General features: G+C 44.6%; 1 protein-coding gene across 2 annotated transcripts in view; it reads right to left on the bottom strand.

Annotated features, from left to right (window-relative positions):
* The window catches only part of PARD3B (par-3 family cell polarity regulator beta), a 1,965,757-nt gene that overhangs the window by 532,477 nt on the left and 1,412,714 nt on the right, over positions 1 to 20,566 (bottom strand). For both annotated transcript variants that reach the window (XM_075317687.1, XM_075317688.1), the window contains exon 21: positions 12,455 to 12,590. In XM_075317687.1, the coding sequence (XP_075173802.1) occupies positions 12,455 to 12,590 (136 nt within the window). The remainder of the gene's footprint in view (positions 1 to 12,454; positions 12,591 to 20,566) is intronic.

The following is a 20,566-nucleotide window of genomic DNA, read 5'->3' as shown; positions in this document are numbered from 1 at the left end:
AAAAAAATGAGCGCCTGCCACTAAGACCAGTGCCAAACGTGAGAGCAATGCACGAGTCTCGCATCGCATCATCCACTGCAGTCTGGAAGCGAGCAACTGCGCTGGATAATGCGATGCGAGAGGGCGGGGCGGCAGATGAGAAAGGGCGCAGCGGATGGAAAATGGGAAAGGGCGCAGCGGGTGGAGGAGCGGCAGAGGATGGGAAAGGGCGCAGCGGATGGATGATGGGAAATGGCGCAGCGGATGGAGGAGCGGCAGAGGATGGGGGGGAGGGAGGTGAGATGGGGATACCTACCTTACAGGATGGATCTAGGCAGCAGGATCACAGCAGACAGAAGAGGCAGCAGATGAAGGAGGCAACAGATTGAGGAGGGTGAGAGGGGGCAGTAGATGAAGAGGATGGGAGAGAGCAGGCAGCAGATCGGGGAGGGGGGAAGAGTCTGATGGGAGAGAGAGATGGCACATGGAGGAGGGTGGCTTGCAGCACATGTGGGGGGAGAGTGGCTTGCAGCAGTACATGTGGGGGGAGGGTGGCTTGCAGCAGTACATGTGGGGGGAGGGTGGCTTGCAGCACATGTGCTGCAAACCACCCTCCCCCCACATGTGCTGCAAGCCACCCTCCCCCCACATGTGCTGCAAGCCACCCGCCCCCCACATGTGCTGCAAGCCACCCGCCCCCCACATGTGCTGCAAGCCACCCTCCCCCCACATGTGCTGCAAGCCACCCGCCCCCCACATGTGCTGCAAGACACCCTCCCCCCACATGTGGGGGAGGGTGGCTTGCAGCACATGATGGGATAGGAGGTGTAGTGGCGATGGAGAAGGGGCAGCCGATGAAGGAGGCGGCGGCCGCCGATCAGGAACAGTGGGGGCCGATTCGGGGGCAGCAGCGGCTGAAAAAGGTGGGTGCGACGGCGGCGGGGACAGTGGCGAGCGTGGCGGCGGGGACAGCGGTGTATCGGGAGCGGCGGCGGGGACAGTGGCGAGCGTGGCAGCGGGGACAGTGGCGGCGGGGACAGCGGTGGATCGGGAGCAGCGGCGGGGACAGTGGCGAGCGTGGCGGCGGGGACAGCGGTGGATCGGGAGCGGCGGCGGGGACAGTGGCGAGCGTGGCGGCGGGGAAAGCGGTGGATCGGGAGCAGCGGCGGGGACAGTGGCGAGCGTGGCGGCGGGGACAGTGGCGAGCGTGGCGGCGGGGACAGCGGTGGATCGGGAGTGGCGGCGGGGACAGTGGCGGTGGGGACAGCGGTGGATCGGGAGCGGCGGCGGGGACAGTGGCGAGCGTGGCGGCGGGGACAGCGGTGGATCCGGAGCAGCGGCGGGGATAGTGGCGAGCGTGGCGGCGGGGACAGCGGTGGATCCGGAGCAGCGGCGGGGATAGTGGTGGCGGGGACAGCGGTGGATCCAGAGCAGCGGTGGGGACAGTGGCGAGCATGGCGGCGGGGACAGCGGTGGATCGGGAGCAGCGGCAGGGACAGTGGCGAGCGTGGCGGCGGGGACAGCGGTGGATCGGGAGCAGCAGCGGGGCGATCGGGGACAGCGGCGGGGCTGGCGGTGGCGATCGGAGCCGCGGCGGGGCTGGCGGGCGGGGCGATCGGAGACAGCGGTGGGGACGAGCGGGGCGATCGGAGACAGCGGCAGGGCGATCGGGGACAGGGGCAGGCGGCAACTTACCGATGGGCACCCGCAGAGACCGCTCTCCTCGGCTTCCAGGGACGGTCACAGGCCGCAGATCTACATTGATTGGAGAGAGCGGTCACCGATCAGGAACAGTGGGGGCCGATTCGGGGGCAGCAGCGACTGAAAAAGGTGGGTGCGACGGCGGCGGGGACAGTGGCGAGCGTGGCGGCGGGGACAGCGGTGGATCAGGAGCGGCGGCGGGGACAGTGGCGGCGGGGACAGCGGCAGATCGGGAGCAGCGGCGGGGACAGTGGCGAGCGTGGCGGCGGGGACAGCGGTGGATTGGGAGTGGCGACGGGGCCAGTGGCGAGCGTGGCGGCGTGGAAAGCGGTGGATCGGGAGCAGCGGCGGGGATAGTGGTGGCGGGGACAGCGGTGGATCCGGAGCAGCGGCGGGGACAGTGGCGAGCGTGGCGGCGGGGACAGCGGTGGATCGGGAGCAGCGGCAGGGACAGTGGCGAGCGTGGCAGCGGGGACAGCGGTGGATCGGGAGCAGCGGCGGGGACAGTGGCGAGCGTGGCGGCGGGGACAGTGGCGAGCGTGGCGGCGGGGACAGCGGTGGATCGGGAGTGGCGGCGGGGACAGTGGCGGTGGGAACAGCGGTGGATCGGGAGCGGCGGCGGGGACAGTGGCGAGCGTGGCGGCGGGGACAGCGGTGGATCCGGAGCAGCGGCGGGGATAGTGGCGAGCGTGGCGGCGGGGACAGCGGTGGATCCGGAGCAGCGGCGGGGATAGTGGTGGCGGGGACAGCGGTGGATCCAGAGCAGCGGTGGGGACAGTGGCGAGCGTGGCGGCGGGGACAGCGGTGGATCGGGAGCAGCGGCAGGGACAGTGGCGAGCGTGGTGGCGGGGACAGCGGTGGATCGGGAGCAGCAGCGGGGCGATCGGGGACAGCGGCGGGGCTGGCGGTGGCGATCGGAGCCGCGGCGGGGCTGGCGGGCGGGGCGATCGGAGACAGCGGTGGGGACGAGCGGGGCGATCGGAGACAGCGGCAGGGCGATCGGGGACAGGGGCAGGCGGCAACTTACCGATGGGCACCCGCAGAGACCGCTCTCCTCGGCTTCCAGGGACGGTCACAGGCCGCAGATCTACATTGATTGGAGAGAGCGGTCACAAGACCGGTCTCTCCAATCAGAGCTGGGGGCGGGTGAAGCACCGATCACCCAGCTCCAGCCAATGGCCAGTGCTACAGCAGCACTGATCAGGGCTGGATTTAAATGTTCCAGCCATTTTCAATGGCTGGAACATTAAAGTGACTGTAATTGGCTGAGCAGCGTTTGTCAGCCAATCACAGCCTCTGTAGGTTCGGGGAGGAGGCACCACCCCTCCTGAGGTCAGGCAGAGGTCCCCTCCTTCCCGAATCTACCGTTTAATCAAAGAAATTGGACTCCCCAGGGCTCCGGGACCGCGATTTCGCCATGACGTACTGGGTACGTCATGGGTCGTTTAGCACCATGTCACCGTGACGTACCCAGTATGTCAAAGGTCGTTAAGGGGTTAAGCAATAAAATGTTAGATTTTTTTTATTTTTTCATTATAAATGTAAAAGAAAAAAAAAGCAACAAACAAAAGAAATGTCTGAAGTTTTAAAGTTATTTCCTATCAATGGGGGAGTGTCTAATCACTGGAGCCCCCACCTAGCACTGATGTGAAATTAGTGGATGTGCACAATACGCTAGTCACAAGGGTACCACAACAGAGAGTAGTCCCTCCTATTTCTGGCGTCAGTTGATCACAGTGGAGGACTTTATACACACTTGCCCAGGCTAATACTGCCGGCTGTGCAGCTTCTCCTTTAGCCAGCACTACTAGTGTTAAGCAGATCCTATGGTCTCCTGAAATTCTGATTGAAAGCAATAGTCAGCTGTTCTCTATTGCTAATTAGCTCTGATATAAAGACTTCCCTCCTAGTCCAGGTGAGTCGCTGGTGATAGTTTCTGCTTTTCTTGCCTCTAGAGCAGTGTTTCTCAACTCCAGTCATCAAGACCCACCAACAGATCATGTTTTCAGGTTTTCCTCAATGCTAGACAAGGAATAATTCAATCACCTGTGCGATATTAATGAAAACCTGAAAACATGATCTGTTGGTGGGTCTTGAGGACTGGAGTTGAGAAACACTGCTCTAGAGGGAACCTATGAGCTGAGGACCAAGAAGCTATTCAGAGAACATTTGCTGTGTGAAAGTTGTGTTGTTTTCCTTTTCTTAGTCCTTTTTGCATTTTCCCCTCTGGTCCGTTCCTCATTATTACTCCTTGTTGTTTGGAGTGCTTTATATGATTGCTGCTTATTTTACCCTTGTCTGTCTAATCATCTACAGTACCAGCATTCCCGTGCTGTACGCGCTATACGGGGCTGAGTCTAGAGAAGGATAGGGATAGGCACGTGATCAGCAATGGGGTGAAATAACCCGTATAGAGATGTGAGGGAGTACAGGGATCAGTCTCAAGTAAGTTTAGGATGTGACCCTAACATGTAGCCTTTATGTTGGGATGCTCGCTGGGGGTTCCTGTGTACAGCTCCATTTACCGTATTTTTCGCTTTATAAGACGCACTTTTGTTCCCCCAAATTTTGGGGACAGTAAGGGGTGCGTCTTATAAGCCGAATATATGGGGGGGGGTATATATATATGTACACTGCAGGGTCCAGGGGAGGTGGGGGCAGCAGCTCTGGAGTGCAGGGGAACGCTGCGGGCTGCAGCCTTTGATCTCCTGCTCCCGCTCATATAATATGCACAGCCGCTGTCCATCTCCAATGGTGCTGAAATCGCACGCAGTGATGGGCTGGGGGAGCGGTGCATATTATATGAGCCACGCCCCCCTGTGATGGCACATGCACCCCCTGTGATAGATTTGGCCCCCAGGCTGCTGCTCATTCTAAAATAAAAAATCTTTACTTACCCCTGCAGCGTTTCTCCCCGTGTCCCTGCTTCCACTGTGATCAGGCAGGCAGAGATCTCAGGCTGCTGTGCCGATCACATGAACGCACTGAGAACCAGGATGTGGAAGAAGAGAAGCACGGAGGGAGACAGGAGGGAGATCAGCGCTGGAGGAGGTAAGGAAAGAGGGTTTTATTTTACTATGGGCAGCAGCAGGGGGGGTGATATCTAACACAGGGGGACTTGTGCGATCTATAGGGGCCATGGGCAGCACTATGGGGGCGATATCTATCACAGGGGGACTTGTGCGATCTATATAGGGGCCATGGGCAGCACTATGGGGGCGATATCTAACACAGGGGGACTTGTGCGATCTATATAGGGGCCATGGGCAGCACTATGGGGGCGATATCTAACACAGGGGAACGTGTGCAATCCATAGGGGACCATAGGCAGCACAGGGGAATGTATGCAATCCATAGGGGGCCATAGGCAGCACAGGGGAACATGTGCAATTCATAGGGGACCATAGGCAGCACAGGGGAATATATGCAATCCATAGGGGGCCATAGGCAGCACAGGGGAACGTGTGCAATCCATAGGGGACCATAGGCAGCACAGGGGAATGTATGCAATCCATAGGGGGGGCATAGGCAGCACAGGGGAATGTATGCAATCCATAGGGGGCCATAGGCAGCACAGGGGAACGTGTGCCATCACAAGGGGGCTATATTCAATATAAGGGGGCCATATCCAGATTAAGGGGGCTAATTTTAGGATGGGGGGCTATGAGGGACATATATCCTATATGATTTGTTGAGGGACACTGGCATTATAAGATGGACCCAATTTTACATTAAAAAAAATAATTCTCTTTTCCTTCACCAGATTTGGGGGTGCGTCTTATAATCAGGTGAGTCTTATAAAGCGAAAAATACGGTACATATCCCAGATTCTCATGATCAGTGAGGATTCCAGCATTCATGAAGTTATCAGCTATCTATGATAACTTCGAAACCTGAGAAAACCTTTCTAAACAGTTTGTCCATGATTAATATTTATTGCCTTTATGCTTGGAGACAGAAAATAATAATCATACTAATATATTAGTAGAGTATATTGAGACTGTTGTATACATCATATAGGATACACTGAGACTACTATATACATCACATACAATACACAGACTGCTATGTACATGATATAGGTTACACTGAGACTTCTGTAAATTTATCACAAAAGACACTGAGACTGTTCTAAATACAACACATTGGGGACACACAGACTACTATACATCACACAGGATATTACAGACTGCTTTATATGCATCGCATAAGATACGCAGAGACTGCTGTAGTCTAGCCTTATGTGCTCTGTGGTGGTGTTTAGTACTGAGCACTGTGTGTATGTACAGTGCTGCTTTGCAGAAAAATTAAAAGGCAAGTAGCCAGTTGGACAGATAGCCAGTCTGGAATTTTCTACAGTGCTCTCATGGACTTTTGTGTTGAGCTGTATTCACAGCCATCCAAGGCCGCATGCAGCCCGCAGACTACGGAGTGGAAACCTTTACTCTAAATGAAATGTAATACACTCATCCAAGATGGAGAATAAGTAGTTGGAGGTAACCTATGTGAAAGAGATTAACTACTGACATGGAGAGCTTTGTGTTTAGTGCCAGACAGACATACAATAAGACATTTATATGATTTTTTTATGTGAAAAACAACTGATGGTGAATAAAATTGTCATACCATATGTTACCCTAACTGTCTTTGGTGTGTCACAGGTGACAGACAGTATAGTAGTATAGTAGTTTTTCGTTTGTGAACCCTCCCCAACCACACCTATTGCCAATCCATATCATACGCATAAATAGCCTGGGTCTCAGCTTCCCATACACGGTAAGTTTTTTAACTGCATGAGAGGACACACACAAGCTAGGGACCCCAACGTAGAGAAATACTTTGGCGTAGTGTTGGGGCTCTATTGCATTGATCAATTCAGTAGCTAAATTTCTCTTGATTCATATGTTCATGGCAGTAATGCAGATTCCATTTTTCACATATTCACTCTTGCATATAGCTATTGGATTTTTCAAGTCAGTATTCACACAGCAGTTTCTGCTATTTCATGTATTCCCTTTACATAGTCACTGGTGTGCATACCTTATCTCCCCATAGTGATGTTTTTTTAGGTTTTTGCACCCAGTTCGGACTTAGAATGGTGTTCCAAACGTTATTCCTTATTTACAGGTGACAGACAGGCCTGTGGTGTCCGGCTATAGAAGGCTATGCAAACTGCTCCCTGACCATTTATTATTTCTGCTTGTTTTTCATCCCTTTCCCTTTAGGACCCTGTGAAGTTCCTCAACCCGTCAGCTGCTTTTCATCAGTACTTCGTACTTCCCTTGTGTCTATGCATACCTTCACTTCCTATTACTCAGTGATAGTGATAGTTAATTTACCTTTTACAAGTCTTCAGTGCAAGCTTGCAACCATCTGGAATATCTTGGTGGTTGTTGCAGTTCCTCTCCCTGAGAAAACTGGAGATAAGTTGTTTGTTGTTTTCCCTTGTTTGTTATCTCTTTGTGCCCCTTAGCACCTAGTTGGGTTGACGAAGAACTCATCTCATCCCCTCCCTACATAGGGCCCAGATTAGGGTCAGCCTAGGGCCAGGTATCTAGCTCAGTGCATAGGTGCGGAACCTATCTAGGGCAGTGTGGGAACCCCAGGTCAAGCAGTAGGCTTGGTCAGGGATCGCCATATACTCCTTCCCTAAACACAGGGTTTCCCTTCTTTTTCGCCATATACTTGGTACTTCCCTGTACCTAGTGTGACACTAACCTCACAGATTTAGTACAGAAACTATGTGTCCATGTATTCCTGGAAATAAGACTTATTGTTTTTTGTTCATGCCTAGCACTAAAAAATTAATTAAATAAATTAAAGGGAATCTATCAGCTGGCTTTTGGTACCTCATCTGAGAGCAGCATGATGTAGGAAAAGACATCCTGAATCCAACGGTGTATCACTTAGATTACTGGCTGCAGTTGTTCTGATGCAATCTGAATTTATTGGTTGTCATGTAGCTGAGACCTTGGAGCTGTTCCAGCCCAAACCAGGCTCTCAATATTTTGCACTAACAGTGAGGTGGCAATCACAGCGGGGGTGGCCGACTTCTCTGCACTTGCTAGCTAGACTTATGGCCCCGTCACACACAACGAGATCGCTAACGAGATCGCTGCTGAGTAACAGTTTCTGTGACGCAGCAGCAATCTCGTTATGTGTGACACCTACCAGCGATCAGGCCCCTACTGTGAGAACGCTAGTCATTGCAGAATGGTCCGGACCATTTTCTTCAAAGGCGATGTCCTGCTGGGCAGGACGCATCGCTGTGTTTGACACTGTGTGACAGGGTCCCAATGACCGCCAAGATCGTTATACAGATCGCTATTGCGACCTGTATCGTTACTGAGTCGTTTGTAAGGTCTGACTGTGTGACATCTCACCAGCGACTTCCCAGCTACTTACCAGCGATCCTTATCAGGTCATATCGTTATCGGGATCGCTGGTAAGTCGTTCTGTGTGACTGGGCCTTTAGCAATGATAATAAGCAAGTGATAAAGCCTTTAACTTAAGTAAACAACAACACGTAGCCAGATAAGAGAGGCACAGTTGATTTTTATTTATTTTTTCAATCCCTTGCAGCATGCTGGCTTCAGCTTACATAGCAAAACATGCTGACAGATTTCCTTTAAAGAGTGATAAAAAATTCCTATGTACAAGTGAAATCTACAACTATTGCCACTCCCCCCAAAGAAAAAAAATACAGCTTTGTCTACTGAAAATGAAAAAAAGTTATGGGTATCAGAATTTGGTAACCAAATAAAAGTTATTTTTAAAGTAATTTTGTGCGCAAAAGTAACAAAAAATAGGTAAACCTTTGTAAATTTGCTATTGTCATGATTATACCAACCCAAAAATTAAAGCTACCATGACAATTATACCTGACGGTGAACAGTATTTAATAACGAAATAAAGGACAGAAATTCTAAATTATTTTTCTGTTAATTTTGCCTCTCAAAAGGTGTAATAAAAAAGTTATCAATAAGTTGCATTTACAACAAAATGGTAACAATAAACACTAACATTTGTCACAGAAAAAATTACCTCTCAAACAGCTTTGCTGTTGGAATATATATAAGTCATGACTCAAAATATGGTGACCCTAAAATATATGATTTTATTTTTTTTACAAGTGTGTATTTATTGTACAAATGATAAAAACTATAAAAAAAAACTATGAGGGGCTGTTGATAAGTCTTTGGCTTTGTGATTTTTTTTGTTTCTATGGTAACGAATGTTACATCACATGAAAGCCTTATGTTTCTAATATATGTTTTCAAAATTTTGCGTTTGTTGCTTATAGCAACAGTGTTCTAAACACGTGGCAAAACAAAATGGCGTAGTCTAATGCGATATTCACAGCAACTGAGAGCAGAGGAGTGATAAAATTCTTGTTTTTTCAAGGAAAGTCCACGAAGGATATTCATGGAGATATATTGCAGACATTGGTGGATCAATGCCCTTCATATTTCGCAGATAAGAACTGGGTTGCCAAATTTAAAACAGGCCACTTCAGCACCAATGATGAGGAATGTCCTGGACGCTGAGAGTGGTTGTTGTTCCGGAGATCATCGATCTTGTGCACAATCTCATGCAGGAGAATCAAAGAATTTCTAAACTTAAAGCAACAGCAGACATCATGTGGATTTCCTGTGAACGTGTTTGTGTCATTATCCATGAACATTTGGACATTAGGAAGCTATCTGCAAAGTGGGTCCCCAAATATTTGACAAAAGATCAGAGAAGAATGCGAGTGAATACTTCCATTTATCAGTGTTTCTGGAATGATAAGGACTTCCTGGACTTGACAGGTCACTATGGATGAGACCTGGACTTATTTGTATGACCCTGAAAACAAGGAGAAGTCAAAAGAGTGGAGGCACAGTGGTTCTCCTTATCCAAAGAAGTTCAGGGTGCAAAAATCAGCCACTAAGGTAATGACGTCTGGGATAAGGAGGGTGTGCTGCTAGTGGACTTCCTTCAAAAGGGTTCCACCATCAATGCAAGGTATTACATTGAACTTTTGGACTAATTGAAGGCAGCTCTGAAGGACAAAAGGCACGGCAAGCTGTCCAAAGGAATCTTGTTCCTGCAAGACAACGCCTCCGCACACACTGCACAAGCGACCACGGCAAAACTGGAGAAGCTGGGCTTCCATTTGGTTGACCACCCTCCTTATTCACCAGATCTAGCTCCCTTTGACTATCATCCGTTTCCAAACCTGAAGAAACACCTCAAGGGTACCAAATTTCACACCATATCTGATGCCATGGCTGCTATGGATGTCTGGTTTGAGGCACAACCAAAATCTTTCTTTTTGCTAGCTTGGAACTTGGAATACCGATGTAAGAAGTGTGTTGACATCAGTGGAGAGTATGTCATCTATCCTATCTCGTTTCTTTCTGGGTAAAGCTAAAGACTTATCAGCAGCCCCTCGTATATAAGTTTAGAATGGCTATAATGGTACTGACCAATGGAAAAAAGTCAACACTATTTCTGCAGAATTGCAAATAGTGTAAAGTTTAGTACACAGCAGCAAAATTGCTGTTTTCTCTATATTCCTTCCCATGAAGAGTTAATAAAAGTTGTTTAATAAGTTATGTGTACCCCCAAACTGTCGCCATTGACAAAACACATCCTGAAAAAACAAGCCCTCATATGACCTATTTGTATCCAGTCCTCTCTACATCGATATGAATATTATAGATACAGACACATGTATTGATCACGGCTAACTGTAATATTAGAATTGTAAAAAATATCAAATCAAAATGCAAATATAAGGCGTAATAATACACAATAATGCATTTTGATGCCTTTTATTGCTATTATTTAAATATAACATATGATAAAGGGAACAAGATTTAAGTGGGATCTTTATTTCCTCCAATATTTTGGACATTCCTTTATTACACATGGGGCCTTCAAGATGGTATTTTAATCTAACATGAGCAAACATAAAAATCCAATACTTACACAAAAGTATGTTTAGTTTTCTCCATTAACATGGTTACAATCATTTGAAAGTAAATACAACAAAATGACTGCTATTTTGTAACAATTTGTCGCAGCCAATTTTGTCCCAATTCTTTTCATTCTTTCTCAATTCCAGCTTAAAACTGTAAAATGGCAAATACATCTAAAATATATTTCCATAGAACATCCTGTTAAGGTGACAGAATTATTGGTGAAAGTTTTAATAAAAAAAGAATTGTGACATTATATGGGCTCCGTGAGGCAATAGTGTAGTAATATGTTACTTTAGACTTTGTTTTAAATAACCCAAGAGCCAAACATTTTCCATCAAATTGGCCCAAAAAATCCGGACACAAAATTGCTTCATCTATTATCAGGAAGATTTTTTTTAGTAAAAAAAATAAATAAAATACATTAGCTGAAAAGCAAGCCACCTAAGAAAAAGCTACATATATGGCTGTCACTAACATTAAAGGAGTGGGTAAAAAGTAAAAAAGAAAAAAGGAGGACTTACTGCTGCTGAACAATGCTACTGACTTACAGGGGTGATCTGAAGGATGAAGACATTTCATCAATTCATTTCAATCCCTATCAATTTATTGCCCCAATCTAAACTAATTCCTAATATGGCTGTGTCAAAAATGTCCTACCTTTCCCTGGAATACTCAAAGGAAGCATCATCAGAGCAGGGTGCAGAGGCTGTGGTCACTGTCACAGTCATTGCCACCTCCCAGAAATGAAGCGTCATCAGTGACATACAATATAATATTTTGGTTGATGGGAAATAATACTGGGTTTCCATGGAGATTACTAGGAGAGCAAAGAATTAGTGGGGACAGAAAATGAGACTATATATGTTGTACTTTAGAAGAAGCAAAGATATGTAAAAAAATAATACAACATAAGAGCTTATCACCTTGGAAAATGCTATTTACCAACAGATACAGAATTATTCTGCAGGTAAACGGTATTACAATGCTGCCTGTCTGCTTTACTGAAATTGTGGCTAACGGGAGAAAATCAACTATTTTCCTCCCGGGCCCTGATACATTTCAGTCAAAGAGGCGTGCACAAAGTGATTACAGCAGTGACTGTAATCACAACCCATGAGTTGATACACACGGCACGTCTGGGGTGGTGCATAAATAGGGTCTAAAACCGTCTCAAGTAGATGTAGAAACTTGGCACTCAAGATAAATGGGAATAGTGGTCTTTAATTGAGAAGAACCTGTAGGACTAGCACAAGCACAGACGTTTCAGTCAAAGACCTGCATTGCCACATAGACAGCGATGGACACCGCATCATACCTGCTTCTGAGGACCATCTGCACGCACATTGATGAAGGTCTTTGATCGAAACATCTGTGCTACAAGTTCTTCTCAATCAAAGACCACTATTCACTTTTATCTTGAGTGCCAAGTTTCTACATCTATGTAAGCACAACCCGGCACTTTGCTTCTTAACTGGCTTTGCACAGCATCAGTGCAAAGAGAGCTATCAGTCAAAGTGCTTACAGCCAGTCCTTACAGAATAGTATAACAATTAAGATTGAGAGCCGGCAGCTCCTGGGAGGAAATAAATTCCTTTTCTCCCAGTAGCCACACATTCATGAAGGTGAATAAGTAGCATTGTAATGCTTTTAACCTGCAGATTAACCCTATATCTGCAAGTAAATACAATGTTTCTGAGGTGACAGGTTTTGTTTCATCTACAGTCACTGTTCAATTGTGTTTGGTGTTTTCTTGTTATTATTTCTATGGAGATAATTGATGATGTAGATAATCAATCACTTCTTACCCAACTCTGCTCATATTCTAGAAACCGTCCTGCCATATCCTCACTTTCATACAGAGGGAAACCTTCCCGTTTTGCCTGCTGATACTCCATCCGTAGCTGCTGAATACGGTCTACATTCCCAGATGTGGAGTGGCCACTAAAAAATAAAACCAAGACATAAAATGCATATTTATAACCAGGCGGTCTGAAAGCTACTTATTGCTCCAATGCAAATTGTTAATGTTTACAGACATTATTTCCAATGAAGCCAGTTACCATCTGGATGTTGAATAATGCTTATATTAGGAGTTTAACTGCTGCAGAATAAAAATGAGTAATTCAGACAATGAAAATATTCCTTAGCTTATCTATAAACGAGATGGTCATGAATATTCAGTGTTATGCAAACAATGGTGCAAATAGCGGTCCCACTGCCCAACAGCAAAAACAATCCTGGGTTAGCAGAGACAAAAAATTATAAATCTTCATAGAAGTCAACACCTGCACGGAAGCAGTTTCTTCATGCACAGAAAGTTGATTTTGCTGTAGTCTCTAAAGACATTGGAATGAAAACAACCCATTTCCCTCCTGGCAGCAGCAGTGCAGAATCATCTATCTTTTATCTGCTAGTCTCTGGTTAGATTTCATCATTTATATGCACCCTGCGCTTTTACATAATGACCTTTTCCAACCCACAAGCAACCAGTTTTGTACTTTAATATTAGAACGTCAAACACAGTCCAGAAGAAAAAAATATTTTATACATACATTATACTGTATATCTATATCTTTCTATCTGTCTATATGGTCAAGTATATTATATTACTATATATATCTATATCTATATATATATATCTATATATATATATATATAGATATATATAGATATATCTATATATATATATATATATATATATATATATACACACACACACACACACACACACACACATGCTACAACCTCAGGTTACTCAGTTATGACAACACATGGAAAGTTACATGGTGGCATTAGTAATCTATCAAAAACAAAGTTGAAAAACAGAATTAGTGTGAAAAATTAAGAATATCCTATGAACTAATAGCTTGTGGAACCACCTTTAGCAATTATAAGTAATGGTTTTCTTCATGATTTTATAAGTTTCTCATCATTCTGGACAGATTTTGGCCCACTTTTCTATACAACATTGCTTATGATGTTTGTAAGCATTCACTAGCATATACTGTATCTCTTAGGCCATATTCATACTGATTTTTTTTAACAAGATTTTGAGACAATCCTCTCCAAACTGTTCATCCAAAAGCTAATTACACAGCTCTTGGAAAACCCTTCCAATACATTTCAATGGATAAACTACTTTCCTGTTTACATAAAAAGTTTTTTTGAAACTTATTTTTTATGTAAGAGGTTTTGAAAAACGCATGGTGGAAAAAAGAAAGTGCGTGTCACTTCTATGAAGAGGTTCTTGAAGGAAATCTCCAAATTAGGCACTGTCCAATCAAGAGGAAACAAGCAATGTTTAAGGAAAAAAAATATTCAGAACTTGAAAGTCTTCAGATAAAGAACTCCTAAAAAATGTCACTAAAATAAGAAAGTTTCCTAAAGTGATTTTTTTGTTCAAAAACTCAGATTTTGAAAGTCTAAAAATACTCAGTATGCACAAAGCATTAAGGCCCCGCCACAGCATTTTCCCTTGGTTGATGTTTGGACTTTGACTATTGGGCCATTGCAACACCTTGATATTTTTCTTTTTTGAACCATTCTTATGCAGATTTGCTGATATACTTGGGAAAATTTCTTTCCAGATGGCTTCACATTTAACCCTAGAATACTTTGATAAACAGGTAAGTTCATGGTTCACTCAATGACTGATAGGTGGTCAGTTCATGTGACCAGGGGCAATTTTAGACAAAAAGGGGCCCTGGGTAAAAGTTTAAAGTGGAACAGCGTAAGTCTGTTTCATATATCTGCCTCCAACTTGCTCCATTCATGTACGCAGATGTCGTAAAAGAGTTAATTTATACCACCAGGAGCCCATAAATTTTAGACACACAGCCACACATATACACAGTCTAGAGGACATATCACCATTACTTTTACTACGGGGGAATCACTGTCACATAATCATGATGTCACCAAAGGTACTAAAGGCCCGCAAAGTAAAAGACCTGTGGTGACATCACAGTCACATGACCGATCTCATGATTGTTATGTCACCAAAGGTCCTCAAGCAGTCTCCATATAAGAAGCTTTACTGAGAGTGTAGCTCCTGCTGTAGACATTGGGGGCCCCAAGGGAGTAGGTATATATTTCCTCCAAAAAAATAATCTGGCCACAGAACCAGCTCTGCAATTCATCAGGTTTGTGCTCCACCACAACTATTTCTCCTTTGGAGATAATATATACCAACAGTGTATGGGCAGTGCTATGGGAAGCAAACTGTCACCACAATATGCTAACCTGTTTATGGCTAAACTAGAGGAGGAATTCTTGGAATCTTGTGCTATTAAACCTCTAGCATACTTCTGCTACATTGATGATCTGATAATAATCTGGACAGGCTCAAAAGATGATCTGATCACCTTCCACAACAACTTCAACAAATTCCACCCAACAATCAAACTCACCCTCAACTTCTCAAAGTCCCAAATAAATTTTCTGGATACAACCATATACATCAAAGACAATACCATACAAACGTCAGTTTATCATAAACCTACAGGACGTCCGGCATATCTGAGATGGAACAGCTTTCATCCAAGACCCATAAAAAAATCCATCATCTACAGTCAAGCTCTGAGGTACATCCGAATCTGCTCAGACAGTGAGGACAGAAAACTACATCTGCTATCCCTGAGAAATAAATTCCTACAACAAGGATACCATCCACTGGTAATAGATGAACAGATCCACAGAGCTACAAGGATCCCAAGAAGCAGCCTCCTGGATTACAAACAGAAGGAGGATAACAATAGGGTACCGCTTGTGGTCACATATAATCCCCACAGGAGCATCCTAAGGAAAATTGGTGCTGATCTTCAACCCATATTCCACAAGGACCACAGACTGAAAGTAATATTCCCAGAATTACCACTTCTCTCCTACAAACAGCCCCCTAACTTAAGGAATCTCCTTGTTAGAAGTGTCCTCTCATCACCATCAGAAACGGGCACATTCCCCTGTAATGGTAAGAAATGCAAGACCTGTACCCACATTTTACCAACAAATACGGTCCACATAGCCAACACAAATCAGAACTACAAGATCATGGACCTCTTCCAATGTGGTATACATGATACAGTGCACAAAGTGCCCTGGAGGAATATATATTGGGGAAACTAAACAAAAAGTACAAACAAGGATGAATCTACACAGGCACACAATAAAAAATGAACTGGACATGCCTGTGGGAAAACATTTCTCCAGACCGGAACACAGTATGACAGATTTAAAAGTACTGATACTGAAAGGTCATTTTAAAGATGACAGAGAGAGAAAAAATTGGGAATTTAAACTGATAAGGATGTTTGGATCCTTAACAAAAGGACTCAATTTAACACCTGATTTTATGACTCACTACATGGACACACTTCACACCTCCACCAGAAGAACCTCAGAAGTGATCTGATCAGACCACTTCCAACTCATCTGCATTTCTAAGAAAAAACTTAATTTGATTTCCTTGGCTTATCTTTAGGAGGCATCATCTTTCCCATGTCCTGTTGTAACATTCAATTACTGTAAATGTTGTGATTTTGTCTCATTAATTAATTTGTAATTTGCCTGAAGAAGACGCCTTTGTGCTCTGAAAGCTTGCTAATATAATTATAATTATGGTTAGCCTATAAAGGTATCACTTCTAAAATACTTTTGTCATTCTTGGGACATAGTATTTCAATTGATTTTTCTCGCTAACACGGTACCACAATATTACTCTGTATTGCACCCTGTAGAGGCTCGTAATTCTAAATCCCAGAACCTCAATGACCTGAGGGCTGCCCTTCAATTGAATGCCATATGCCACATAAATATTACTGTAGCGTGAATTTTTTCATAAATTTCACCCAAAAGTCAAGTATCCCTAACTTTTTGTGAGTAGTGTATGTTACCCACCACAATGGCTATATAAACACACATTATAAAAATAGGTTTTCATGTTGATATCTGCTACAAACATTCTTTACATCTGGTCTCTGCTAGTGCTGCAAACAGCTGATCGATGAGGTCCCAGGTGTTGGACCCCTGTCAATATGAACAGATCCTGATGAACTATCCCTTTCTGTTCATTATTACTTGTGTATTATAAAAGTTAGGTGTTTAAGAGGTGAAACCAGCTGCAAATTAAGGAATTTACAGGGACGGATTTCCCTATAGGCACTGTAGGCTTGTATCTATATGTGTCCCTGATGAAGGGAAATGTACATATAACCGTGCTGAACAATGTATGGCCACCAGTCAACTGGACCCACTGATAATGGCTGGATTGCCAAACAGTCTAATGTGTATGGGCACCTCACAACTCTCCCCCAACAAATGATGCCAAGTAAGAGGAAGAAATTAGCCTGTTGAATTTCCAATACTTGATTACAATTGTATTCTGCCAGATAAGCCACTGCCAGAGTATTCTGTCAGAAGCTCTTTCACAGAGTGTTTTGTGTATAGGGATGTTGGGAGATATAGGGGTCCATTAAACTATAGTCGGCCAACAGCTATCTGTGTAGGGGGGCCATAACAGTGTGGACCCCAGCTACCAGACCATTCCTTATTGGTGTCAATATCAAAGATAATGTTTGACCGATCAGAAATTAAACTGGAAAATCCCGACAACCCTATAAACTCATACGGTACATCTACTGTACATACACCCCCAGAGTGAAACTAACATTTACACTTTCATAAAGTATTATTTTATATATGTGACCACTTCAATCTATAGAACTTTCTTGATATGACCTGGTATAGCCACCAATGAAACAGTTAAACTGAATAATACATTCAGAATTATACTGTAGCTATTTGAATGCCTGAAATTCATTTTAATACTTTGCATAAAAAATGGAGGAGTGAACCTTTTTCAGGATCTCCACCAATATGAGAGAGAGAGAGTTGAGCGAGCTTTCTTCGAAGTGGCAGATTTAATCTGAAGTCATTTACATTTATAGTAGAACAATGACTGACTGCATCTTTAAAAGGCCAAACCTGCCTGAATTTAAATACAGTATCACATTTTATTGGTTATGATAAACAATAACATACCTTTTATATTATTATTCCTCACATTTATGATACGAACCTATTCATAATATCTTCAGTATAGAGCCAGCAGCAGCCGTTTTTAGGTCAGAAATCGTCAGCCTACCTAATCTACCTAGTCACATTTTTCATAGAGCACTTTCTAAGATGTACGCACTGTGCAATGTGAGGATTCACCGTTGTAAAAGTCGCAAACGGCGGTCATGTGACGAGGAGTATGTGATATGCAAACTCCCAGCCACTTTCCGACTAGACTGTTTCCGGCCTCGCTCAATGCAAGTGTATTGCAAGAAGTGGGAGTATAAAGAGAAAATCTGCTGATAAAATGCCCAACAGGGTCTTATCGAAGAGCACCAGATGGATAAAAGAAAGGCAAACTTCTCCCCTGGTCGAGTTATGTGACCCACAATCAGTATAAATTGCATGTACAGCTGCGGCGTGGATTACGCACCACAAGGGCTAAGATGTAAAAACTAGGGGAAACAGGAATACAAATGTGGTTAATCCTGTGTCAAGGAATCCAATATCAAAGGAAAGTTGAAAATAAAAGGTGGTTTATTCAATTCATTTCAAAGTGAACTTCACAATTTTGGTGGCCTTTCCTGAAGAAGTGAAGTTCTCTTCAAGACGCGTTGAATAAACCACCTTTATTTCCAACTTTGCTTTTATATTGGATTCCTTCACCCACAGCATCGCAGGATGAACCACGTTTTTATTCCTGTTTCCCCTGGATTTTACAAACTGGGAGTATGCATATATCATAATCGCAGACATGTGACCACCATTCCACCTTCTAACACTAGAGCATCCTTACAGCGCACAGTGCATACGATGTGATTATTCACAAGTCTGCAGTCATATATAGTCTATATGGACTCTATATGGTCTCCTGCTTGTGCAAAAAAGTGGTTCTCGCTCTACTGAACTTGAAAGGACCATATTTTAAATGGTTCTCCATTGATTTGCATTGAGCGCCATATATAATTAGATTAGAGTTGTCAATGCAGCAGAAGTTTAAAGCTAACCTCAGTTTCCACTGGTGACAGTAACTCACTGGCATGTGTCAGACAATTGTGCGGGTTAATCAGCTGAGTGTAGGACTGCTTTCTTTGAAGATGATGGTCTCCCAACTAGAGTGAAATATGTTACTTTTCTGTTTCAGATCATCACTAGCCTTATACATATTGTATACAGCTGCTATGCCATTATTTCTGCCTTCAAAATCACTTACTTTTTTACACCAAAAATTCCCCTATGTTCAGACAACTTATACTTTGCTTTCGTCTCCACACTGTTATTTCATACAGTCTTTGCCTTATATCAAGAGGCTAAAAAGGGGACTTTGTAATCAGAAAAAAGCAAAAGAATGTTTCTTTTTCCTATGTAAAACTAGAAGGCCACATGCCAGTCGAATCCTATCTCTCAGTCTCAGCCTCAAAACGTTAGTCAATGTCCATTTCCCCTGCTAGGATGGAATTGTACTACGAGACTTCAAGTCAAGACATTATTTATGCGTCACCCAGTGCCAGGTAATGTGAGAGGCATACAATGTCTGAGAGCAACAGTCCTGAATTTCATCTTGGCTCCTGACAATTATGTGAATATATGAACTGCATTGAAACCCACCAGATGAATTCAATCAGTGCTCTGCAAATATCGCATACATAATCTATTAGTTTACCCCAATGAAACCAAAGCATTGAATTCAAACAGAATGAAGTCATCAGTAATAAAGGACACAAGACTGATAAGACAATATTAAAAATCCCCAATTTTCTCACATTTGAGGCAAAAAAAAAAAGTTGACTGTGACGATAAACTGTCATCAGTTTCTTTTTACATTTCTAAATGATGAAAAATGTTTTTAATCAGATGGCACTGGGCCTGGAGCGGCAAGAAGGAGAAAGAAACAACCCTGCTTAAAATGCAAAGGCTTGTCTCAGGTTTACATGACTATTTATATTGCACGAGAACATGAAGTTATAGAGAAGAATTAAGGGAAAATCAAAGTAGCTACAGAGGAAATCACTCAATTATCTGGGTGTACAGAGCTTTAAAGGTGCAGTATACTCATCACAGCAATATAAACTAAAAATAAAACAATAACATTCTACTGAGGCAGTAAATATACATTTATGGCTTGAGTGTATATGTATGTATGTGTGAAGCCCCACAGGTGTTGTGTCGGTGCATTACCTTCAGGGACTCCACTCAGCTGGATCTGGTCACAGGTAGGAGATCTTCTTCTTGTCGTGACGCCACTCTCAGTATTGCGGTCAGTGGGGACCGCCACTGCAGGTTGAGGGACGCCTGGGGCTGATGGTGAGTGCAGTTAGTTGGAATAGCCTCCTGAGAGTGAGGCAAGCCCCAGGGCCCTGTGTAGGTGCGTAGTACCACAAGGCGCAGAATAACTCAACACAGGCAGGATGTCTTTCAGGGTTTTTACTCACAGTTGATGGCAGGGTGAGTGACCCGGGCGTAGCTGGGATGAACCAAGTGGGAACCAGGTGTCCTTCAGGCTGACTTGTGAGGGTGACTACTAACTCGCCTTCCTTAGCCCTTGGTGGTTTGGGGTAACCCCGACTTTGAGTCCCTATGGGGGTCACCCAGGGAAGATGCTGCAGCCTCTCTCCCCTTCGTTTGCCGTTTGCTTGTCGCCTGGACCAGGCCACTCCAGCTGCTTGCCTCCTGTGACCTATGGGCCCTAACTGTGGCTACGTGGCTGCGGCTTTTGTGGTGTTGTGGCGTGGGCTTTGAGAGCCCCACACCGGCAGGTTTAGCAAAAGAAAGCTGGATCTATCTCCGCTTCGGGATCTGCCGCCCGTTTGGGCCTGGTACTCTCTAGCAGTCTCCTTACTTCCCACTCCGTGCTCTCTCTCTTT

The sequence above is a fragment of the Anomaloglossus baeobatrachus genome, chromosome 7, assembly GCF_048569485.1.
Source record: "Anomaloglossus baeobatrachus isolate aAnoBae1 chromosome 7, aAnoBae1.hap1, whole genome shotgun sequence".
Classification (NCBI taxonomy): domain Eukaryota; kingdom Metazoa; phylum Chordata; class Amphibia; order Anura; family Aromobatidae; genus Anomaloglossus; species Anomaloglossus baeobatrachus.
The sequence above is the reverse complement of the archived record's forward strand: the minus strand, read 5'-3'. Positions and strand labels throughout refer to the sequence as shown.